A 26500-nucleotide genomic window follows, 5' to 3' on the forward strand; every position below is an offset into this window, starting at 1 on the left:
GTTAGTCCCATTTAAGATCAAGGGAGATAAGGCCAAGACAAGCAGCAGATAAGCACATAATACAAGTATTCTGCAATGGGTCACGTTTATTTGTACACATCCCCAACCTTAGACATCCAATGAGAGCAAGGACAAACTCTCAAGAAAGCTTCATTAGGAAACGAAATGGAAGAAACCTTGGGAAAGGCTCCTACCTGGACAAGAGTGGGCAAACGCATATTAACTGTTGCTAACATGGTGGAACAGAAACAAAATACACAGAATAAACAGAATAAGATTATATATTCCTATGTGTGTCAAAGAGTTCTTGAGCAAGGCACTGAACCCTGCTGTCTCATCGTAAATCTCTCTGGATGAGAGCGTCCACCGAGACTTGAACATGACAAACAAACGAGCTGCTTGCAGACTGACTGTTGGCGGGCTGCAGCTGAAAGCCACGCCGTCCTGACTCCAGCCCTCTGCGGCTGAAACGGGAGGAGGAGGAGGAGGAGGAGGAGGAAGACGGGTCGATATATTGACGCGTCCATCATCGCGGCGAGCCTCGGCGCAGTCGTAACCGGCAGCGCAGCGGCTGACAGGAAGTGTTGATTAAAAGCCCCCCCCCCCCCCCCGGCAGGAAACACTAGTCTTAGTACACTAGACCACTTCGGCTTCAGGAACTGTGTCCGAGCTCCACAAGCATCCGTAATTACTTCAGGCGTTTCCATCCTACTCAGTACTGCTACCTCATGGTATGTTGTTCTGTTGCACTGCTGGATCTATCTCTCCTCCACAGCTGCAACCTGCTGCGTGCCACGTGGAGTGATGTTGCATGATTGCATATAGTGATCGAACGCTGAATGGAGAGCGATTATGTAGTCTGCCATTTTTTGTATGTCCGTGTCTCATTGTGAGAGTAAATTAGGGATGCACCGATGCCACTTTTTCAATGCCGATACCGATTACGAGTATGAAAGTTTAAGTATCGGCCGATACTGAGTACCGATCCGATCCATTACTTTTACTGAACAGTGCAGGCTTACTTCCTTAGTTTGGGGTCAATGGACAAAATTATTGAGATAAAATCTTTGTATTCCCCACTGTTTGAGAAATACAGGCTTCTATGTGCCACAAATGCATAAAATCAAGACAGTTTGCTTTTATTTCTTACATGTTACTCATGGCTTTCGGTATCAGATTTTAGTCTTGGGTAAAATCTCCGATACCGATATTCCATTTTAGCCTGGTATCGGCACCGATACCAGTATCGGTATCGGTGCATCCCTAGAGTAAATGTTACAGGACATCGGACAAGGCTGAAAAAGTCTTAAAATAATCCAAATGAAGGCCTTAAAATATTAAAATATCTTTAATACAGTTATTAGAGGGCTTATTTTTTCGCCATACAATGGTGTGTCTTATAATGTTGTCATTATACCACAATTTTGGCCTGGATAACCCAATACTACCCAATTTCCCCTCGGGGATCAATAAAGTATTTCTGATTCTGATTCTGATACCATTTAATATCTAAAATTTTGATACTCCTTCAATATCACACTTAACAAGAAAAAGCATCAAGCAAAGTGACAGGACTGTGCTTTATTGTAACAAGTTATCAGTGCTATCCCATTGACTTGGAAAGCTTAGTATTAACTGTTGCTCAGGGGTTTTGATGTCTGTTGGCTGTCTGTCTTTGTCAACTCCCATTCATCAGCCGTGTTCAGTCAGAAATAGGCTGGCTTTGTTTTGTCTTTTACACTGAATGTACAAAATATCAGGGACACTTCCTCTTTCCAGTGATGAGGTTCCACTGATGAGGTGAATCCAGGTAAAAGCCGTTATCCCTTATTGTTTTCCCTGAATTAAATCTATACCAGCCACAAAGGAGGAGATGAAGGGTAAAGACAAGCAGACGAGTTAGAGATTTTTTGAACTTGAAGACAGTTGAGATGTGGATTGTGTAAAAGGGGCTGTGACCCAATATCAAGATGTCTCTAATATGCTATGCATTCAGTATGAATTGGTCTTAAATTCAGTTCCAAGTAGCATTAAAAAAGTCTTAAATGCATCTTTCTGAAACCCACAGATACCCTTTGTTAGGTCTGTCCTTACAGCATGTGTGCCAGTATGTACACACACATCACTACATGAGTTTTCAGTCTGTCACCAAGACAGATTACTGTACCTTGTAGTGTTGTAAAGTGTTTCTGACTCTTGAAAGCACTCATCATTAACAGCCGCTCCCTGGCAGAGAGGCTGGGGACCGCTGGCGAGGTGCGAGTCACGGAAAGGTGTCCGTTAGGAACGAGACACCTAGAGGTGAAGTCTTAATTCTATTAGACTGAGTGCAGGAGCTGAGCGGATCGCGTTACGACCCCTTTTATGCTTCCTGTGTGCGATCCTGAGGGACACGTTCCAACACCGCATTAGGATGAAGCTTCCTTTTCTCATCCTTTTTCTTTATTATTTTAACTTTCATGTATCCAGGGAAGGCTGATTGAGCGTGCGTAGTCTTTTTTCTAGCAATCGCAGCGCCTCACATTGATGCAGTTGCACACATTCACACCAGTGCAACCACAGTCTTCTGCTGTTGGACACTGGGCTGCTCCACTGGGACAGTTGGGGGTGAGGTGCCTTGCTCCAGGGCCTTGGTCATTGGTCATTCACTTTCCCACTAGTTGCCCAAAATTTGCAGCTACTTCTGTAACCACTGGGCTTCTGCTGTTGGACATCGAACCGAACAACATCTCCAGCATCAACCACTAGAGCATCAAGTCGTGTCTAAAGCCCAGAGGTGGTAGAAGTACACAAGTAAACGTGCAAATACTCATCTAAAAATGTACTCTGGTAGAAGTACCATTTCGAATCCTTTACTAAAGTCAAAGTTTAAAAGAACATGATCTTAAATTTACTTAGAGTATAAAAGTAGTTCTCTAAAAAAGTCATTTCTAATGTTCTGAACTGGTTTTCTGTTGAGCGTTCCTCTGAATCCCAGATGAGAAAGAGTCTGCAGCTGAATTCACTAACGTTAACTCTCTCTCTCTTGTTGCTTCTCTCTTCTTCCTGTTGCTTCTCTCTCCATCCCTTTCCCTCCTTTTTGGTGTCGCTTTGCTGACCAAGCAGCCAATCACATTTGGCTCTTGATCAGCTGCTTCCAGGATGGAAGCTGTCTGATGCGAAATCAAATCAATCAATCAATATGTTGATGATTCACAAGTCTGTTTTGAAAATGTAGCGAGTAGAAAGTATCGATTTTTCTTTTGAGATGTAGTGAGTTAAAGTAAAAAGTCTTAAGTGAAAGAAAAACTTGAGCAAAGTACAGATACTTGAACGCTTGTAACAAAGTAAAAATACTTTGTTAATGTACTTAAGAAATCTTACTTAAGTACAATAAAGTATTTTTACTACCCACCTCTGCTGAAGCCATGCACTGTGCAGGAGCGTTCATCCCTCTGTGCATTTCAGACTCAGACTCTCTATGCAGAACTGCAGCCTTTAGGCATATTGATTTTTGCATCAGGGATAGATTGGCGGCCCGCCACTGATGTAATATTCACACAGCCATGAATAGAGAATGAAATGAGACCCTTGAATACATGCTGCTCCTTCCTCCAACATGTGAAGTTTGGAGGAGTGCCCTCTGTAACTTTCTCTCCTCTGTTGCTGGGCTTTCTTCTGCTTCACCTCTCTCTCTCTCTCTCTCTCTTCTCTCTCTCTCTCTCTCTCTCTCTCTCTCTCTCTCTCTCTCTCTCTCTCTCTCTCTCTCTCTCTCTCTCTCTCTCTCTCTCCCTTATTGCTCTCATCTCTCATACTTTATTTCTTGCTGCTGTCTTTCCTCGCGTCTTTTCTCATTTCTCCCACTCTCTCTCTCTCATCTGTCTCCCTCTTGCTCCCATCCCCTCTTCCAGTGATCCCTCTCTGTTTCTCTGCTAAGAAAATTGTAAACTCTCTCTTTCTGTCCCCCCCCCCCCCCCCTCTCTCTCTCTCTCTCTCTGGCTGCGTTCCCTGAACCCTCTCACCCACTGAGTGCAGCATGCCTGTAAAGGTTGATGCTAATAATACTGAGGTCTTACTCAGAGTGCTCGACCGCCGCCATGTAAATACTATAGAGTTACTGTTGCTCCCCTCGTAAATACCCTGATTTTACCCCCCACCAAACGAGCAGGTAAACATTTTATTAAAACTTTATTAAACGCTGATTGCCGGCGCGTCCCTGAGCCTCAAGAGGATACGCTTCACGGTAATTGGAACATCGTGAGTTTGAATCTCCTGACTCCTGAATCTGATCTGTCCTCCCAACAAAAACATCAGAAATATATTAAATAATCTTAAGAACAGCGTAGCACTTCAGTAAAACCAAAAAAAGTGATAGATCTGTGTTTTTAAAATATTTTCTCTCCATCTTTGGTGCTTCCCCAGAGATCACCTGTCAATCAAGCAGTGTGGGCGGAGCTTGGATTTTCTGTCGATGCAGTTTGAGTTTCTCTTTTCTTTGTCTGTTCAGCCATGGCGGCTATCGCTGCTCATGCTAACTACCCATTCCTCTTCTTCTTCTGTTTATTCCAAATAAACCGCTGTTGCTGAACGAAGAACGAAGGATTTTTCCCAGGAAAGAGACATCGGGTGTTTAGAACAGCGAATTTAAAAGCTTTCATCAACTGGATATAGGTTGAATTACTAATGTGTTTTATCAATTGATGACAGAGTAGCAAAATGAGCAAAATGAATGAAAATGACTAAATTAATTCTTCTTTTAAAGTCAGTAATGTCAGTCCAGAAACATTGATATCGGCCTTCAAAAGCCCATATCGGTCGAACCCCAGTCTGTACTGTAGCTTTTCAACCTATAGAGGATCAATAGGATCAATAGGGCCTCGGGGGGGCTCAGGGTGTGACGGCTGATGAGATCTCAGAGGATTTCGCTCCATCGGCCCCGACCCGGACGACCCTTGAGCCCGACCCCGCCCACCAGGAAATATCGACAACCGATCCGCTCCCTCCACAGCTCCAAACAGGAAGAGAAACGTGCACAGCTGAATGGGGAAAAGGCTTTCTTGTACACATTTCATTATCAGAATTGCTTTGATAACAATAAATGTAGAAGAATTTGTCTTGGTGACATTGCTGCAGAGACATATTGACATTTCACAGTACATATTGATGCACATGGTACAGGAACAACAGGACCTTACAGTGGAAAAAAGACAGAATAAGCTATACTTAGGACAATATATAGACAGTATATTTTATAAGAGTGATCTTTCCTTGTCACTCTACATATATACTGTACTTCCAGCATTTCCCAGCTGTGTGTTTGAGCAGTGTTGTGTACAGTATTGTAGAGCTGCAACGATTAATCGATTAGTTGTCAACTATTAAATTAATCGCCAACTATTTTGATTATCAATTAATTGGTTTGAGTAATTTTTTAAGAAAAATAAGTCAAAATTCTCTGATTCCAGCTTCTTAAATGTGAATATTTTCTGGTTTCTTTACTCCTCTATGACAGTAAACTGAATATCTTTGGGTTGTGGACAAAACAAGACATTTGAGGACGTCATCTTGGGCTTTGGGAAACACTGATCGACATTTTTCACCATTTTCTGACATTTTATAGACCAAACAACTAATCGATTAATCAAGAAAATAATCGACAGATTAATCAACAATGAAAATAATCGTTAGTTGCAGCCTTACGGTATTGAGTCTGGATGTTGAATGTAAAGATGGTGAAGAGCTTCTGTTTAAAGGGAGGCATCCTGTTTGAATGATGAATGCTAAATGGTGTGATTGCATTGTTGAAGCCTGTGTCTGATACTTCAGCGCTGATTAGTGTGAGTTTGTAATCAACAAGGGTCAGGAACAAGCTGAAAAGAACTTTGTCAGTATTCAATATTCATCAGTTTAGTTGCATTTACATTTTAGGCGTTCGGGTGTTGCTTTTATTCAGATTGACTTTCAATGAGTACAACAGTAGAATTCTTTTCCTAGATTGTGCCAATATTCAATATCCTTAAATGTGACCATTTTCATGCCAATAAATTAATTGCAAGTATTCAGTGTTTCCTCCAGAATGTTCTTCTCAAACAGTATTTAGAGCATCACGGGACACTAAAACTCTCCATCCCAGCGATTCAGTGAGCCGCTGGGATACATTAGGCCTTTAAATGAAGAATTAATTTACAAACAATTAAATGAATAAATAACATGTGAAAATAAAATTGCATTGCAGTTTTTCCAGGATGTTTTTCTGTTGCTGTGTTCCCATAGGAACCTCCATCCTATCTGAGGTGGACAGCACTGACTGTCCTGTCTGATCTTTAATAAAAGGCCAGCCTCGGCCCGATTTATCAATCTAACCCCACAAGCAATCAATAGTAAGTCCTGCAAAGGTCAGGGGTTCAGTGCTGTGACAATACTGGAGGAGGACTTGAGGTATTTGTTGGAAGGTTGAGTTTAGCTTATTTTATTGGCACAGTGATGAAACAAGAAAGTGAAATTATTAAAAACACCACAAAAAAATACATTGATTAAAAAAAAAGCAGAAAAATTTTAATTGATGTAGCTGAGATCAAAAAATCCTTTTAAAAACGTCACCTCAAAACGAAAAAGAAAGGAAGAAACATAAAAAAAAGATGAAACGGAGATGATTTGGATAACAGAATCTAAATGATGAGCGCTGGTATTTAATGGGAACACCGTAGCTTTTCAAATGTTTCATCCTTTTCTCCTCTGCAGAGTCTTTTCCCATAGTAGGAACGTAATCTAACAACCAAAAACCAAAGCCCAGTGTAATAATCCATACTGCCGGTCCTACAGTGGCCCTGAGCCGCAGGCCGGCCGGCTGATGGAGAGGCGCACCGCTCCCTGCTGCTGCTGGGTAAATATTTAGAGGAGGATCCTGGGAGGGAGAGGGCGGTTTGAAGATGCCGCTGAGTCGCTCCTGTGTATTTACTGCAGAGCTTTCCGGAGGATTCCCTCTTGACGGTTTCCTGCCGCATTTCAACTTAGTCTTTCTGTTCATAATAGCCTGAGAAATGAAAGTTCACTATCCACTGTTGGATTAGTGAAGGTATCTGTTGACTGTAGTTTCTAATATAGAACAGTAGTTTCTAGTGTTTCTCAGGTGACTTCTGGTGCCGATAGTCCTTTATGGAAGATATAGGTGTGTGTGTGTGTGTGTGTGAGAGAGAGAGAAAAAAGAGAAATCCCCTGTATCAAGGGTTTTGCGAAAACTCATATTGCAGGGATTCAGCTTCTCAATTTAATTCTCTTTCTCTCTCTTCAATCTTTCCTCACCTTGCTTTTTTCATCCACATCTTCCTGTTCATTTTCTCTGTCTCTCTTTCTGTCTATTGTCTCTGTGTCTCTCTCATACCAGACACACACACACACACACACACACACACACCTTTCTCTCGTGGTGTGTTTATGTTGGCCTGCTCACAGTCAACCATCAGTAATGAGAGCTGCCTCTGTCTTCTTGGGATTCACCATCAATCTCCATGCTCTGAGCTGTGTGTGTGTGTGTGTGTGTGTGTGTGTGTGTGTGTGTGTGTGTGAGAGAGAGCGTAAGTGACTCTCCGAACTCCATCTCCTTCTTTGGCAAAGCATCTCGCAGGAACTTCCTACCGTTGCTCTTTGTGTCTGTTGTCTGCTCACACTCTCACTTTCTCTCTCTTTCTCTCGCCTCCACGTTTGATTTAAATGTCTCTCGCCCGGTAATAAAATATTCCTCCCTCGCCGACACTCTGCCGGTTGCAAATATGAATCCAGACTTCTTTTTTTTTTCTGAAAGCGTTATTTCCACACCTGTACTTGACACTCGGTGAGAAAGCAGCAGGCTGATGTTTGGCCTTGACCAGCGATTCGTGGTCTGCTCACACTTCAGGGCTTTATTAGAGAGTCAGTATTCAGAAGATGGGTCTGAAACCTTACTTTGAAGTTATTCTTTAACTCTCTTTAACTTTATTCTTTAACTTTTTTTAATGGACTCAAATTTTATAACATTTAAAATGGAAACGGTGTACTGTATGCAGTGTTTCCCACAGGTTTGCAGCTTGCTCTGGCAGTGGAGGAGTACACTGACATTTCACTTGGCGAGCAGTATTATATTTTTGCGACTATTTTTGGAATTAGACAGTATTGCCTAATGACGCTACGGCTGCAGCATTAAAAAAAAAAACAGCAGGGCTACGTTTCAAAGTTGGTTTCAAAGTTTCAGTTTGTTGCTAGCACTTAACTCACTGAGCAACATTAAGGCTACATTTCAAAGTTTGTCTCTATGCAGTTTTTTATAGTCAATGACACAGCATGCAATTAATTATGCTTGTTGCAGTTCAGAGACAAGTTCAGTGCTTGACAGCATTCAATTTTGGTTTTATGAGAACTATATCGATGGAAAAACACCTGGTTTGAACACCAGTGTTGACAGCAACCAAAATGAATATACCTAAAATTTACTCAGACGGCTGTTAATGCACCAGGCGGCTGCCAAAAAAGATACCAGTCTAAGGGAAACAGTGGTATGGTTTTTATTTTGGCGGCACTTTTCAGTAGCTTGCAAGCCAGCTTTAGTCTGTGATATTATTGTGATGCATTAACGTAGTGAATCGTGAAAATATTTATATCGTCCTCTCCTTCTCTCCTCTCTGCTGTTCTCCTGTGTGTGTGTGTGTGTGTGTGTGTGTGTGTGTGTGGAATATGGAGCAGGAGGTTTCTGCTTATTCTGCGTCATTAAGCTCTGTTACCACCGCTCATTATGGTCAGGGGTTTGGTCTGTGAGCCGCGGCTCGGCTGCAGCCAAGTGGGTTTTTGGTGGGATATTATTTGACCATGGGATCACTGTGAGCGGTCATCTGGTCGCGGTCAGAATGATTAAGTGCCGTTTCGACAAGGCTAATGTTGCTGAACTGGATTCAGGCTCACTGGGCTGACCGGTGCCAGCTCCTACTTCAGGCAACAATTTGGGTAAAATTTAGGCGAACTTTACAGCGGCTTTATTCCATGTACTAATCCACAGGATCTGATGCAACTATCGCACTTGGTATTTAGGGTGAGCACCTATAAAGAAGCCTGGCTGGGATGGTAGAGGAAAGGAGGGTTGGGGGGGAGCGAGGGTGTCATTGTGGTATCAAACCAGTGTCCAAAAGTTTCATTTTTGGCTCACTTTCCAAGGGCCGGCCAAATTAATTATATATTAATCATAGAAATATCACTGACTCGTTTTCAGTGCTGTTTCGAGTGTGTAATCTGGTACTGTATGAATGTCAATAAAGGGACAAGAGCAGTTTTAGAGATTTAATTCAAACCTTCCTCTGGCCTCACACCTGCTGTGTGCTGCCATATGGGAACAATGTTAAGTTTCAACTAACATTAACTTATGCAGGCAGCTGAGAAACAGGAGGAATAGTTTGCAGAAGTTTAGACACTGCTGCTGTGGGCTGTTTTGCTGTGATGTGATTGGCTCAGAGTCAGAGAGAGTGTACGGTGGTCAGCAGGGAAAAAGTTTGAGAATGGGCAAAGGCTTTTATATAACTGAGCCTTTCAAATATTATCAACTGAAAAAAGTTACTGGCCAGTCTGGCAGGTGAACCTTATTATTTAGAGAGTATGTTTTCAGTCTTGTCTGTTTGTGTTTGTTTGGAAGATCTCTCAGAAAACAGGTTTGGCTGAAATTTGGTGGACACATTGCCCTTGGTGATTCTGCAATTAGACAATTTTCATTTTTTCATAGTTATTATGCTGCGTTCATGTGTTTGTGAGAAAGTCCGACAGTTGGGACTTCCAATTCCGCTGCTAAAAAAGCATTGGCGGGTGTTTTTTCGATCATTTGTTCAGCTCTAATAAATATATATATATAAGATGGTAACATTCTACATTGAAATCAACATTTTTATGCACTTGCTCCATTCATCTGACACATAGTGAACACTGTGAATAATATTTCCTGCTCCTCTTCTTTCTCTGTCTCCAGGCGCGAAGGAAGGAGGTGTTTCTCCAGGAGCGCTACGGCCACTACAGCCTGACCGACCCCTTCCTGGCGCTGCAGAGGGACTTCGAGTGCGGCGTCCCCGGGGCCGACAAGGAGCGGCGGCCCCTGGGCTCCAGCCCCATCTCCGTCCTGGAGGCCGTCATGGCCCATTGCAGGAAGATGCAGGAGCGCATGTCGGGCCAGCTGGCCGCCGCCGAGAGCCGCCAGAAGAGGGTAGGCACCGGGGGGGAGGGGGGGAGGAGGGGAGGGGGGGGCTGTTGGGTTTGGAACGGAACAACAGTGCGAACACTGAAAGAGAAGTCAAACTAAATTGTCTTTAGTCTGATGAAGAGCATGTGCTTGAAACGTCACACATGTATTGGTGTTAATGGGACGGTTCACCCCAAAATGAAAATTCTGTCATGATCTTCTCACCTCCATGTCAGTGGAAACTCCGAGTCCATCTCAGTCTTCTGCCAGACTATTGAAGTGAACATGGGCGGATTGTCTCGCGGTCCAAAAAGGACATAAAAAGACCATCACATTTCTCTAAACAAGTTCAAGTTCAAGACTTAATCGCGATCTCAACATGGTTGATTGGGATTTGCTTTGGCAGGCTGACTTAAAACAGACAGAGAGGGACAAAGAATGGTAAAAATGAACCACAAGACGTAAAACACTTAAAACACATAGAACACAAAGTAAGACATAAGATGGAAGCAATAACATACCATAAAATGAAATAAAGATCATAGGATATGGTGTGTACCACAGGGATAAAGACTGTATTAAAACAACCACTATACATGCCATATTGGACGCTCGCTCAACTCACGCAGCATAATCCAAGTGTTTTGTTGCCAAACGATTGCACTGTGTGTCCAAAAGGCTGAGACATGGAGAGGAATAACTTCTTCCTCTTATGCTGTACGGCAACCAAAACAAGAAAAAAAGGCCGATTCTGTTTACACCTTGCTACAGCTTCATTTTGGGCTGAACTGTTCCTCTAATAAATCCATAACACCACGGGAGCAGAGCAGCTCTCAGTGTGCAGACTCTACTTTTGTTCAGTGCTTTGTTTTTCTGTCCCGCACCTGGTTTAGATTTGAGATGTGTGCGTTCTCACTCTGCTTTGTGGTGGAATTTGGCCGGACTCTCAGTATATCCAGCTCCCAACCCAAAAGCGTCTATTTCTGCCCTATAAAGGCAAACAGCAGCCACTGCTTTTTGTGTTTGTAAAGGTCAGAGGTCATGACTAGGGTTTAGCTTTCAGATTGTACCCATAAATGCTATTAAATGATGTACAGTGCAGTCCACTTCTCTGCTAGTAATGCTTTTGCTGGGACAGGAGACACATTTCTTACTGACTTTGGCTCTGTACCTGCTGCTGTCTCATGCCAGTCCACCATTTTGAAGAACAGATTGGAGAGCTGCTGACAATTAACATGTTTGAAAATAGCTTAATTAATTCTCAACCTTTTGCCAAAGGCTGTATGATTATTGCTGAAATGATGATCCTGATTATAATGCTAGATATTGTAATCATGATTATTTATCCCAATTATTAGTCTCAATAATTTGAGGATCAAAATTATTTAGCTCCACTTTTGGCATCGTATATCAACATTTTCAACTACAGCGGACGGGCCAAATGAAATTAAAATACTTAATACCCACAATTCCTTAATTGCGGAAACTAAAATTGCATATATGATCATACACTGCGTTAACTGCCCAGTCCTGCTTCTGCTACTTCTTTTCAGCTCTCATAAGCATTCACTCTTTTGCTTTTATTCATGACTGATGAATGTTAATGGGTCATGTTCAGTAGTGTAGAGCTGAATAAACAGATGGGACAACTTTGACCTGTCGGTGATCAGCACATCCAATAGAAACAAAGATCAGTCATATTTTTCAAAAGCAGTAATTTATGACCCTGTCTTTATATAATTGACTTCAGTTTGGCGGCTGTGATTCAGTGTGATTTCACTGATTAAATAAGAGTAAATAAAAGTAATAAGACATTTAATATTTTCATTAGTAAAAAAAAGCCTGTGTGGAGGAGAGTATCTTTTGTTCAAAACCAGATTGTGCTTGTTTAAATGATCTTCTTTGTCTTTGTTATTCCTACTTTGAATGTGGAAGAGTGTGTTTGTTGTGTGTGAATCTAATGCACGACACTGTGTGTGTGTGTGTCCCAGGTCTCTTTAGGATTATGTGGCCCTGATTAACTGGGCAGCCAGATGTCTGCTATGGCCCTGTCCTATTTCTCTCTCTCTCTCTCTCTCTCTCTCTCTCTCTCTCTCTCTCTCTCTCTCTCTCTCTCTCTCTCTCTCTCTCTCTCTTTCGTTCTCTCTCTCTTTCTATCACATTTTCACGCTTTGCTTCTCTCACATTTCTCTTTCTCCCTCACAGGCTCACTCAGTGTTTCTGTCTCGTTTTCTTAGAGGTACATGAGAGATTTATAATCATTTCTTCCTCCCCCTCTCTCTCTCTCTCTCTCTCTCTCTCTCTCTCTCTCTCTCTCTCTCTCTCTCTCTCTCTCTCTCTCTCTCTCTCTCTCTCTCCCACTGTGATGAGGGGTATGAATGTGTGAAAGTGTCTGGATGAGAGGCTGGCAGAATGCATGTGGGTGGATAATAAAGAAAATACTCTATATGTGTGTGTGTGTGTGTGTGTGTTGACCAGCGTGTTTCCTGTCCTGTCCCTGAACCCTGTAATGATAACGGAGGTGCTGTAGCTGCGAGCCAAATGAAACCTGTGCAGACACACACACACACACACACACACACACACACACACAGTACAGAGCGTCCAGATGAGGAGGAGGGATGGAAGGAGGGAGGTAGAGGGAGGAGGAGGAAGTTGTGACAGGGAAGCAAGTCCAATAGACAATGGGGCTGTGTGTGTGTTTATGCGCGTGTGTGTGTGTGTGTGTGTGTGTGTGTGTGTGTGTGTGTGTGTGTGTGTGTGTACACATCTGCAACAATACTAACAATATATGCTAACATACAAGATCACAAGTTAAGTAATCATGATAATATTAAGTACAATAAAACAAATCATTTTCAAATATTCCCTAGTTTTTTTCAGATCTCATTTTGTAAGAGATTTTAATTAATATAGTTGGACAACTTTTAGATAACTTGTCAAAAATCAGACCACTGGTGTCTGAGAAAACCTGAGATTATGTTTGACAGACACAGTGTCCCACACTATCTCAAAATATCATTTCTTATGATTACCGCGATATAAATTTTGTCTGTATCGCCCAGCCCTGCTTGGATGGCACGTGATGAAATGAGTGCCTGCATCATGCGTGGGGGACGCAGTACGGATGTGTCTCTTATCCAGAAGCTAACTGAAGCATTAAGCCATATGTTATACCTTTGTTCACCTTTATTCCAACTCAACAAATCATTTCACCCCAAAACCCGCTCGTCTCCAGCGCTCCCGTCGGAAGTCGCCTCATAACGACGGTTCACCCTCTTTCTCCCAGAATAAACGCCGCGTCACCGCTGATCGCACGGCTGAACCTAAACCGTCAGCGGCGGGGTGCGATCCCGACAGCGTCACGGCCGGGAGACGTGGAATCTCCTGATGTTTTTGAAATGACAAACGGCAAAAACAACAAGCCAACAAGACACTGCTGACAGACGCCGACGCAGGCCCGGCCCGGCCCGCTCTCTGGGATCTCCTGGTTGCTGGGTAGAGCGAATTTCACCCGGGTTTTCTGTTCTATCTTTATCCTTCCGTTTCCACACTTGTCATCCTCCTGTGAGTAAGCTGTTGAATTATCCATGAGGTCTTAGGCAAGCTGAAAGAACTCAGTTGTACCTAACACGCTCTGGATCGGTGTATGGGCATAATGAAGACCCCCCACCCCCCCAACTGTCCCATGAATCAGTCATGAAGTACGAGAGGAAGGTCTCCCCTCTGCAACAATACACACAACAATGATGAAGAAATGCTGTTTTTTGCTGCGTTTTGTGGGTAAACACAGTGCCGTAGTTCTGTTGCAAGGCTGCGTTTTGAAAGCGAGGTCACGACCGCCGCTGCTGAAATTTCTCTTTCTTAAAATAGTCCTCAGGCCGCCTCCCTCCCTCCCTCCCTCCTCTCCTCCCTCCCTCCCTCCTCCTCTCTGCTGTTCTCCACACTGTCTAACTACCTTGTTTTAGTTTCCCCCAATTCTCGCTGGCACTTCAGTCCCACACAGTTCTTTATTAGCTTTGCTGCTGCAGCTTTTTAGAATAGGTTTTCAGGAAGTACTTCATTGGGGCAGAGGTAGCCTAAAGCAGCGGGTCCCAAAGTCTGGTCCAGGGACCATCGGAGGAGCTTCAGGCGCTGTCAAGGGGTCCCCAGCAAAATGAGTTGCAGTTTAATTTCTCTATTCATAGCATTCTGTTATTCCAACACATGGCCATCTTGGTTGGAAAATAATAGATGATTGTAATAAATTAACAGGTAATTCTAATCTAATGACAGCCACAGCCAATGAGGTGTGTCTATGGTAAAGCACCACATAGGAAATGCATGTGACATCATGGGAATACTATGAATTATTTCACTCCATAGATGTTAGTAAAATGAGTATTCATAAGGATGACTGTTAGAAAACTGGTACAGCAAATATTAATAAATCATATAAATCTCCAGGATATTAGGTAAGCGAACAACTGAGAGCATCAGCAGCTGGCAGAAATCAAAACCTCTTTTATTTTTATTTTAAATACGAGATGAATCTACTCTGTTCAAATCCCAGACTGGATAGGAGAACGTGGGTCAGAAGAGTGAATGAGAAACACTCCCCCCTCCCTCAGCCGTTACTTTCAAGGTACCTTTGAGCACCTAACTGCTGCTGCTTGCTCGGTGGCCAGCAGCAGGAGACTGTGGTTGTACTGGGCAGCTCCCAGTGTGACTGTGCAGAGCTGTATGAATGTGAAGCAGGGTGGAGCTGAAAAAGAGCCTGCATGCATACTTTCTGCAGCAGTGCAGCTGGATTATACTGCCATCAGCAGTGGCCTTTGCCACACTTTGATCACATAGGAACATCTTCTTGGCAGGAAACGGTTGCGTAGAGTTTCGTTCCTGTATCTCACTTTTTTTCAGGAGCATCACCCATCTACAGTGTGTCATCACCTTTACAGCATCCCTAAATCTAAATCTGTTCTTTGAGAGGCATTAGGCTGACTTACAACAGACATGATCCACAGCCAATTAGCAGCTAGAAGTAGCACCTCCTTTTGAGTAACAACTGGCGTTCCCTTGGCGCACCCCCCACCCCACCCCAACCACACACACACACACACACACACACACTTATAAACCCCAGCTCCTCCTCAGCCGTACTCCCTGATGGGTTGTAACGGGGGAAGTGGTGGGGGAGGGAGGCTCGTTTGGGGCAGCAGTAGGGCGGGGGGGGGGGTGGTAGGGGGTTGGCAGGTATTGTTTAAGTCTCATTAGAGTGTCGGGGCCCTGGCAATTGGGTGGCGAGCCCCGGTTAAGCCCCGCTACCCTCTGTGCTGCGGGCGCTGAGCTAACAATAGCCGCAACGCTCCAGATATAGAGACCGAGGCTTGACGAGTCATCAAAATTCAACCGACACGCTCTGTGAATAGATGAACCAGATCCTCCCCCTTTCCCCAAGTCACCCCATAGATTAATAAAGTGTCTGTCTATCTGTCTATCCATCTATCTCATAAATCAATTTAATCTAGCTGTTTTGTCTGTCTGTCAGTCTCGTCTGTCTAATGTGTCTTGTCTGTCCTCTAGAGAGAATTATTCCGGCTCATTTTAGCTTGATGACTAATGACTCAGGAGTCAGGATTCGAAGATGGATGGTCGCGCTATCTCAGAATGCAAATAGACCCATTTTCTATCTGATTACCAAATAGAGACAATGCTGAAATAGTGTTTTTATAGCTTAATATTTCTCTGTTTACAACACAGTTGTATCAGCTCCACTTTCTAAGCTCTATGCACTGCAGAAAATATCCATCTCAAGTCATTTCATCTATCATTTCATCTTAATTTTCTCTTAAAACAGGAGCATTTTCAGTGCAAGTGGTGAATGAAGATGTTGGAGATGGTGTGATTTGGAGGGGGGGAGGGGTTGTATAGGTGATGATATTTTAGAGAAGCATGTGATGCACGTGATGCATGCATGTGGTGCAGAAGACTGGCGGTGAACCACAGATGTTCTGCCGGTGAGACGTTGGCATGAGTGTTGCGACACATGTATGTGAAAAATGTGCGCATGATGTTTCAGGTGTTTCACATACATGTGAGGTGCGAGGAGCGTGTGTGTGCTGATGCTATTTTGATTGATTGCAGGTGACCTGTGTATGAGAAGAGGTATAGCTGAAGTGTGTTTGTGCTCAAACCTGGGCAAAATTCTGTAACTGAATACAGTCCGACACCCGATACCTGTTCTTGCAAGCGTGTGATGTTTAGGCTGTGTCTGGTCAGATCTACCAAGCGCTGCTCTGATACCTAAAACCATGTTCTTTGTTCTTCTTGTCCAGATGTTATGTGTTTGCTTGTATTGATGCGTCTCTCCACTGACTCTGTCATGTTTTTTCCCCCAGCTGGAGATGGAGAAGCTGCAGCTCCAGAGTCTGGAGCAGGAGCACCGCAAGCTGACGGCGCAGTTGAAAGACGAGCGCGAGAAGAACAAGCACATCGTCATGATGCTGGTGCGCGAGTGCAAGCAGCTGGCCACGCGGGTGGTGGAGGAGTCGCAGCGCTTCGACGAGCTGCAGGCTCGCCTGGACGAGGAGAACCGCGCCTCCGGCCGGCTGCAGGAGGAGCTGGGCACCGAGCGCCAGCGCAGCCAGCAGATGGAGGCCAAGATGGAGAAGCAGCTGTCGGAGTTCGACACGGAGCGGGAGCAGCTGCGCGCCAAGCTGGGCCGCGAGGAGGCCGAGAGCCAGAGCCTGCGGCGGCAGGTGGAGCAGCTCAGGACTGAACGGGCCGACGGGAAGGACGGCGCCGCCGTCGGCCAACCCGCTGCTGCTGCCGGAGCGGAACCCGCTCCCGCCGCCAGCGCACCGCCCAAACCTAAAGCCCTGACCTCTGTCGCCGTGGCCACGGAGCCCGTCAGCTCTCGGACGGCGTCTTGCCAAACAGACCTGCCCCCCGCCGAGGCGGAGGGTACCAAGAAGAACCCCGTCACCATCTCCGTCAAACCCACCCCCGCCAACTACGTGGGCCTGAGCCTGCCCAAGTCGGCCGGCCGGGGGATCGTCCACAGCAGTTCAGGAGGACTGACTCAGACAGAGAACGGCTCGGAGGGCCAGGCGCCCCACGGCCTGCCCAGCGGGGTCAGCCCGCGCGTCCAGGCCGCCCGCTACAAGTTCCAGGAACAGGACCAAAACGGCACGGCCTCCCAGAGTCCTCCGGCCCGAGACCTCTCCCCCACCAACCGTGACAACTTTGCCGCCAAGCAGCAGGCGCGCCACACCGTCACGCAGGTCCTCTCGCGCTTCACCAGCCCTCCAGCAGGGGGCGGGCCGCTGCGTCCGGGCCTGCCCCACTCCGCCTCAGAGGGAGGCCCTTTCCCCGGCCGCCTGAGCCACCCCATTGGCCTCAAGTCGCCCACGGTGGCCAGGATCGACCGGGGAAACCCGCCCCCCATCCCGCCCAAAAAGCCCGGGCTGTCCCAGACCCCCTCCCCTCCTCACCCGCCCATCAAAGTGGTGGGGGACGGCAGCCGCTCCCCGGGGGCGGGGCTAAAACCGGCCACGCCCCAGCTGCCGCCCAAACCCGCCCTGGACCTGGTCCCAGCCCTGACGGCCTCTCAGGTGGGTGCCTGCCCCCCCTCCCCCTCCCCGGGGTCCGGCCGGGGGCCTCGGCGGCAGCCGGCAGCATGCGCAGAGTGCCCCCCCGTCATCGGTCCCGTCGCCGCTGTCAGTAGCCCCTCCATAAACCCCCCCTCCACCTCCACCTCCTCCTCCGCTAGTGCTCCATCCTCCCGTAGCCCCCGTGCCCCAGCAGGCAGCAGCCCCCTGGCAACAGCATCAGGTAAAGGGGCTCCGTGCTCCCTCTAACTCCGGTTCCACTGCTCCTCTCTTCGCTCCACTGTCTTTCCACAGCGCTAGCCTAGCCTAGCGTAGCGCTCAGGTCGTAGGGAACCTGGTCTAACCACAGGAATGCAGAGCAGAATAGCACACGGGTCAATTCAGTTTATCTCACTGACTCTCTCCCTCAACTCTAAATTACCACTTAGGATCCGATGTCTCTCTCTCTCTCTCTCTCTCTCTCCTCATCTTTCTTTCTCTGCCCTTAATATGTCCTCCCTCTTGGCGCCTGTCGTCTCCCATGTTGTCACGTTATTCCTGTCGGTATCAGTATCAACAGCGGACATGGACAACATGTCGTAAACATGTGCTTGACTGTTGCTAAGAGACTGATGGCTAGCTGTCCCACATTAGGAGCGCTCCAGGGTTAATTGAGGCAAAACCGTCCGTTTCCCCTCTCCTGTATTCAGATGGCTGTGTAGGCTTCCCTACCAGTAACCCCTCTCCTCTCTGAAGCTGATGCCAGAGGCTGCTCTCTCCTCCCCTCCCTCTTCCACACTCCAATAGCATGCCGCGGCCATTCATCCACTTCCTGCACTCTTCCTGTTTCCCCTTCCATTAACCCCTCCCACTGTCCGCTGGGCTTCCCGTGTCATCGACGGCACTCTGTATATAGTTTGGTGCTTTGATATGAATGTCAGTATTTATGTTTACTCTGTTATGTGCTTGCAGTGCCATATATTGGTTACAATGTAAAGTATGATTACTATCGCTGTTGTTGGATGGAAATGTGTTTGAACAATTTGCATTTTTGAAAGTCCTGCTTTTGGCATGCAGATTTAACCTGACTGAAGAATATATAGCTGGTGCATCTATTCATAAAACCTGGCTAGGTGATCTGCCAAGAACTATACAAAACAAGAAGAACACAGGAATGAACACAGGGAAAAACCCCAAAAACAAAAAAAGACGACTTTTTGAAGCTTTTCAGTACCTTTTTGATGCCTAAAAATCAATACAGATCCCACAGATTGGTATGGTTATACCATATTGTTATTGATGGTCATATATCATTACTGATCTGTAAAGGAAAAAGCTACAGATCTTCTGATGTGGCCATCAATAAAAACATGGTACAGCAGCTGTTGTTTTGGATGTTTTGGCGGTCAGATGCAACCTGAGTCTTAATGTCAATAAGATTTTTTTTTTCACTGCACACAAGTGATGTTTACGCCAGTGTTGCCGACCTTTCAGATATCATTGCATATGATTGCAGCATCTTCTACTTAAGAATCTGATGAAGCCATGTTCTCAGAGTAGTTGGGTGAAATTCTGCCACTTCCTAGACAGACTTATCACCTTCTCCAAACCTCATCTCCTAGCAGCCAGTTATGTTTGTTCTCTCCTCTGAAGAGCGAGCTATAGCCAGTCTGTCGCCGCTCTTTTTACCTCTGCTATTGGCCCGCCATAACACAGACAGACATTTTGGAAAGCGTGACCGTAACGGCTGTCTTTATCCATGTCCTTGAGATGCTCCGCTACTCTTTCTCTTCCCTCTCCTTTGTGTCGCTTTCCTCGGTTTCTGAGACAAGGTTGCACTCTGTCTGCTCCAAACTGCTCACTTTTAACCTGCTCAGCTCCCGAACAGCCAAATGAAACCTCGGCTTCGCTCAGATCTAACAGCAGCCTCTTGTTCGCCCACCTCACACACCATCTGTAGCCGTTAGCATGATGCTTCTCAGTAGAGTAAAAATGGGTTAGATAGTAGTTTTAGCTAGGTTGTCGGGTTTAGTAAGGTAGGTCTCTATTCTGTTCTTCTTCACTTTACGTTTTGTTTCATGTCTGTTGTTTGTGCTTAACCATTCACACTGCCAAGTAATTGTAACAGTAACCGACTAAACTGTGTGTGGATGTGCATGGACGGGGTTGAAGCATTTATATCAGTATGCCGTATGAAGATGTTTGATGAATGGATGACTGAGCTGTTATCTGATGGGATGACAGACTCTGTGGTCCAGCTGCACCTGAGCTCCACCACGCTCCACCTGTCCACCAAGTTACTGTCACTTTATTGGAGGGTTCATACAGTCTGGGGGAATCTGGAGAAGCCTGTGAATTTAATAGTTGTATTTTCCAGGCCTGGAAATGTCATGCATATTCAAGAAGTTCAAAAATTTTAAGGTAACAAATACTGTATGTCACCTTGTTTTTGCCCAAATGATCTTCCTTGAAATCTTAAAAAATCTAGTTTTTAATATATAATACAATGAGGTATTTCTTGCTTATGGCTAGGTATTGTTGGATGTTTTGATCCAGACAGCTGTTCTGTTCTGACACAGATTCAATACCACTTCTGATCCACTGAAAGCCCACTATATAGAATCACGCTGTGCTCAGGTGATTTCCCAAGAGCAAATTTCCATTAAACAAGAAGAAAACAAAGAGTTCTTATTTTAAGAATCCAACATTTTGAAGCTTTTCTGTATCTTTTGATGCCTTAAAATCAATACAGATCCCAAAAATTGGTACGGTGCCGAGAGGTGTTGTTTTTCCATCCCCAGCCTTAATCTTGCTGCAGATTGAAGTTTTAACTGTACAACCATTTCTCTGAGGCAGAGCTGCTCCGGGGGCAGAAATAATCTGATTGGTTGAGTTAAACCTCAATGAAGCCAAAAAAAAAACAAATTGCCTGGCTAAGTAACGTTCGACTGAAGCCCTGTGAAAACATATTATGAAGCCCAGTGCTGTTGCTACTGACTGAAAAAAAACATTCTAGCTATATTAATGTACCAGTTGGCAACATGGCCATGAATGAATGAACACAGTAATAATTTCCATTTCCATTTTATTTATATTTTAACCAGAATTCCTTCTACGTGTTGCCTGTTGCACTCAGACAAACTGTGGTTCTTTGGCTCCGCCCATTCAGGTTTATTATGACCAATCAGATTATTTCTGCCTCCAGAGCAGCTCTGCCTCTGAGAAATATTTGTACAACTAAGTCAGCCATCTTGCTCGTGTCCTGCTGCTCAGACAGACGGTGCTGTGTGGAACTCAGGTGTGCTCTCTCTCCTCCTCCCCCCCCCCAACCCGTCCGCCTCCTTCCATCCCTTGCTCCTCCAGCAGTTCTAGAAGGTTCCTCCTCCTCCTCCTCCTCCTCCTCCTCCTCTTCCTGCTCCTTGTTTAACCCTTGCTGTTCCTGCTCCTCCTCCCCCCCTGCAGGCTGGTGTCCCTCCGTAGTCTCCTCTCTAAGCGGCGGTGGGCCTGCTGCCCTGGACGGCGGGCGCCCCCTGCTCCTCCAAGCTGCTTCCCAGGGAAATGTCACTTTATTGTCAATGCTGCTTAACCAACCAGACCCGACCACCAACACCACCTCTACCACCAACACCACCTCTACCACCCCCACCACCACCACCACCACCACCACCCCCATGGAGAACAAGCCCAGTCATCTTGACCAAGACCACCACCACCACCACCACCTCCACCACAACCAACCCTCTGCCTTGTTTGCTGCTGCTCAGAACGGACACACAGGTACCTGACAGCGCCTTCCCATTAGATCAATAAATGCCGGTCAGTAGGTTGACATGAGGTAGAAGTGAATGCACTGCTGGATTGGATTGAAAAACTGGAATAACAAGACAGCATAGCCTTGATGAGGTCAGATAAGATCAGTATAAAGTTGGGTATTTTAGTGTTTGGTTAAAATTGTCTTGTTTATTATCTTCTTTATTTATATAGCCCTTTATCATAGTCAAGTCTCAAAGGGCTTTACATACCATGCATGTCATATACTACATCATACATATACATACACATCATATACAGTACATCCTATACTAGGTCATATACATACTACATCATACATATATATATCCTGATACTACATCATATACTAGATCATATAACTCATATATCATACTACACAGTTTGAGTCTTCAATTCACCTGCATGTTTTTGGACTCATTAACATCAGGTCATTTCTTCTGTCCAAAGCACCTAAGAGTACCATTAATGTTTAATTTTGTAGCATGGTTGGTCCCAGTGGGAATGGACTGGTCAGTGGTTGGTTGGCTGGTTGATTGATTTTAGAAAGGATTGTTCAAGGAATGCCTAGAGGCTTGTATTGATTTGTGCTGGTTGATAGTTTAAAGAAGAGGTGTATAGTACCACAAATAAACAGAGGTTTGAGAATGGATTGATGATTGCATGAGTATGAGAGATATGGTATTCTGCTGCAAAAGTGCCAAACCCATATTGGTGTGTTGTCCCGGTATATTTTGTACACTGGTTGGTTTGGTACAGGTGCACCTGAAGTGTGCTGGTAGAGAAATGAAATGAATTTGTACACACTAGTTCAGTAATCCAATGGAAACCAAAGGGTGCTGCTGGTGCCCGGCCCAGTATGGGTACAGCATGGTACTGATCCTGTACCATAACCATAGTAGGTGTAGTGTGAGTAGAGTGCAGCACAAAACTTGCTCACTAATGTTTGGGAAGGACCATTGCCTAGAAGTTGGAGAAATGGGCTTGGTCACCTGAAGGCCACAGACTGAGGAAATCTAAGAGTTTCAGGTGGTCAGGGAGGGCGAGGTGTTGATCACTTGTTCATGTTTCATTTAAAAGGCCAAGTATCAAAATGTTTTTCAGGCATTAATGTAGGGCTGCAACTAACGATTATTTTCATTGTCGATTAATCTGTCGATTATTTTCTCGATTAATCGATTAGTTGTTTGGTCTATAAAATGTCAGAAAATGGTGAAAAATGTCGATCAGTGTTTCCCAAAGCCCAAGATGACGTCCTCAAATGTCTTGTTTTGTCCACAACCCAAAGATATTCAGTTTACTGTCATAGAGGAGTAAAGAAACCAGAAAATATTCACATTTAAGAAGCTGGAATCAGAGAATTTTGACTTATTTTTCTTAAAAAATTACTCAAACCGATTAATCGATTATCAAAATAGTTGGCGATTAATTTAATAGTTGACAACTAATCGATTAATCGTTGCAGCTCTACATTAATGTCTTGCAATCTAGTATAAGCTAATTGCATTGCAACATTAGCTGACTTTTATATTTCCATCTGATTATCGAAGCTACGTTTCGAACTGTGTCTCCCTTCAGTTTGTTGGCACAGACTCGAAGGTGTGAAGGAGCCGATCTAAAGGAGTAAACGCTCCAGGCAGCTAGCTGTGTTACATGTGCATCTGCAGTAAAGCCCCTTTCACTCATAAGATTGCTGTGTTCACTTTATCCAGCAGTGCCAGTGGTTTCCCCTGTTCACACTGTTAGCTACTATCTGGAAAACTTCTGCATAGAATGCGTTGACACATGACACGACGGTCCTGATAGGTGAGGCGAGGCCGGGTGTTGCGTGTGTATGTAGATACAGGAGAACACAGATCTGGAGCTGTTTAACACACTACATGTACTGTTGTATAAAGCCTGTAATTGTGTGAGCTGTAGCTGATCCCATTATGTTGGCTGCCATTAAATAGAGAATGGAGATGGATTGTCTTCTCAAGGCTGTGACCTCAGGATGGATGTCGTCTATATGCTCATTCAGCTGAGACACACACACACACACACACACACACTAATTTGTGCACACATACACGCCCAAACTTTCACACACTGACAATGTACACATACACCAGACACACAGTCATATACACAGTCTCTCACACACACACACACACACACACACACACACACACACACACACACACACACACTCATATATACGCAATCTCTCTCTCTCTCACACACACACACACACACACACACACACACACACACACACACACACACGTTCACATACAGAGTAATGTAATGCACACACATGCATGCACTGACAATTTTAAACTGTGTGTTTAACTCACTCACACATGCATGCACAGTCCCACATGCGCACACACACTACACTCATAGACTTCCACACACACTTACACATGCACACACACACACACACACACACACACACACTCACACACCCCACTGGTCTATCAAGATGTGCTTCCCTGCTGAGATGTTTAGTAACACTCTGTCAGTCAGGGAGCGTTGATCCATGAACACGACTAATGCAGCTGAAGGACAGCTGGACCTCCTGCTTATAGGTGGGCCAACAGAGAGGACACACACACACACACACACACACACACACACACACACACACACTTATTAGCCCTTCTTTCACCAATATGTTTCTTTGTCTTTTGCTTCCCCTACTGTTGTTCCTTCTCTTCATCCACTCCTCCAACCCCCTCAGTTTCAGTTCATTGACTGTATTCAATAAATACAAATTTTAAAAAGCCATCAAAAAAATAACATCAGTTTATGCATTGAGATGATTATTTGATTAAAATGTCCAATTATTGTCGGGGATTTATTTACCTCAAAAACAAGAGTTTAAAAAAGAGCTTTTTTAGAGACATGCCAGTTTTTCCTGTTGCAGCTCCTCAGTACCCAGGATGCCTTAAAGTCATCAAATTTAAAACTATTCTGGAAAGAATTGTGCTGCTCAAATTCATACAATTACCTGAAGAAAACACCTGAAGGATAAAAATAGTACTGGATAAGCAACTGTGACATATGTGACATACTACCACTACTACTACTATTACTACTGCTACAAATGAATGAATATCTTGCCGAAATAGTCCCGCAAAACAAATGACTTTATCAAAAAATGTGATTTATTATTGGTAACACACCAGTAGGCTACCAGAACATACTGGCTGCATCAAACAGAATAAAACAGAAACTGCCCAGTGCCACAAAAGTGAATCAAAAAAGTTATCAGGAGTTATAATAACGCTGTATAGCGATCCAAGCAGTGCAGTTATGTTTCTTCATGAATTTCAAGGCTTTTGCACCACTACCTGTATCCAAGGCAACAAGATGTCAGCATGTGCCACTTTAAGCAATTTTAATGATATTTTAGTCCATAAATATTGCATGAATTTAGACTCCTTTCTGCTATAATATTTTAACCGGCTTTTATTGGGGACTAGCCTGTATTTACACATACATGCAACATTGCCCGGCTATTGTTAGAGATCCGGATACTATTTGAGAGCCAGTTTTTATTGCTTTAAGTTTTGTGGTACAGAGTATTACAGTTCATAATCATCTCTCCCTCTCTCTTTCAGAGTGTGTGAAGCTGCTGCTGTCTTACGGTTCGTCTGCTGATGTTTCGGATGAAAACGGATTCACGCCTTTACACTTTGCTGCCGCCAACGGCCACAGCAGGTGAGCTGATACACAACCTCCTCTCCTACTGTGACCCCCCCCCACCCACCAACACACACACACACACACACACTCTCTTGCATCTCCCTTGTGGCCATAATCACAGTAAAAGATGCTGCTTCTGATATCAGGGCAGTGTTTCGTGTGTGTTGATCTGGCGGTGCAGCCCCGGCGGTCCCATGCGGCGCGCTAAGAGACGAGCGCAGCCGGATCTCTGCCATGTGTGAAACGGGACCGCGGCGTCCGGCGCGGCTCCAGCCTGGCACCGTCGGCGCGCCGGTTTGGACCGACCGCTCCGGCGGGTCAGCGGCTCTGTGGCGGACCGCGGGCTGTCAGGCTGAAACTGGCTCTGCGGTGTTTTGCGAAGCCGATCCAAAGCTCTGTGGGGTGATTTCCCCCGGCTAAATTAAGCAGGACTAACATTGGGCGGCTGCCATTTCTGCCGGTGGACAGCGTCGACTTCCATTTCTGCTGCTCGGCAGTGTTATTCCTGCCCCACGCACCCCGCCGCAGCTCGGATTATTAATTATTAACTCTGAAGAAGAGGCGAACGTCTGTCTCTTGTTCCTGCGCTGCACACACCGCCACTTCTGATTAGTTATATTGATCCTGATATATCGACCGGGTGAATCCCAAACCGAGCCTTCGTCTTTAAGGCCAGAGAAGGTCTTTCTGCCATAGAGGTGTGTGTGTGTGTGTGTGTGTGTGTGTGTGTGCGCGATCGCCAAAAGAGCGATGCCCAGGACCAGCTGAGGAATGTGCAGTGTTGTAATATCTGATCACAGCGTTATTAATAGAGCGGGGATATCCAAAAGGCATGCTGACACACACACACATGCACACACACACACACACTCACACACACACACACACTCACACACCCAGGTTATTTTGTGGGGTTAACTGTGGTTTTTAGTGGCTCAGGCTCAGTTTTCCTCAGATGACCCGGTCTGTCGCTGGGCTGGAGTCGCTCCTGCCTCGCTCATGGTGGGGTGGGGGGGGGGGGGGGGGGGGGGGGGGGGGGGGGGGTGATTGATGTCTTCCCTTGTCTCTGAACAGGTGCTGCTCTGAGTTTGAGTGTGTGTGTGTGTGTGTGTGTGTGTGCGCAGTTGTGTATTAAGCCCCCTTTTCCTCCTCTTCTTTCTTTCTCCAGCTGTGTGTATTTGGATGTGTGCATGTGTGCGTGCATATGTGTCATGTTAAGTGGGTGTGAGTGTGTGTGTGTGTTTGTATGTACAGTGTATGAGTGTATGCATAGATAGAAAGATATAGA

General features: G+C 45.2%; 1 protein-coding gene across 1 annotated transcript in view; it reads left to right on the forward strand.

The window, feature by feature from the left end:
* The window catches only part of cttnbp2 (cortactin binding protein 2), a 90600-nt gene that overhangs the window by 34817 nt on the left and 29283 nt on the right, over positions 1-26500 (forward strand). Inside the window, 4 exon segments of the mRNA XM_078283170.1 lie at positions 9959-10189; positions 16543-17977; positions 21196-21510; positions 25128-25227. Of these exon segments, the coding sequence (XP_078139296.1) occupies positions 9959-10189; positions 16543-17977; positions 21196-21510; positions 25128-25227 (2081 nt within the window).

This window comes from Centroberyx gerrardi, chromosome 4 (genome assembly GCF_048128805.1).
Source record: "Centroberyx gerrardi isolate f3 chromosome 4, fCenGer3.hap1.cur.20231027, whole genome shotgun sequence".
Taxonomy (NCBI): domain Eukaryota; kingdom Metazoa; phylum Chordata; class Actinopteri; order Beryciformes; family Berycidae; genus Centroberyx; species Centroberyx gerrardi.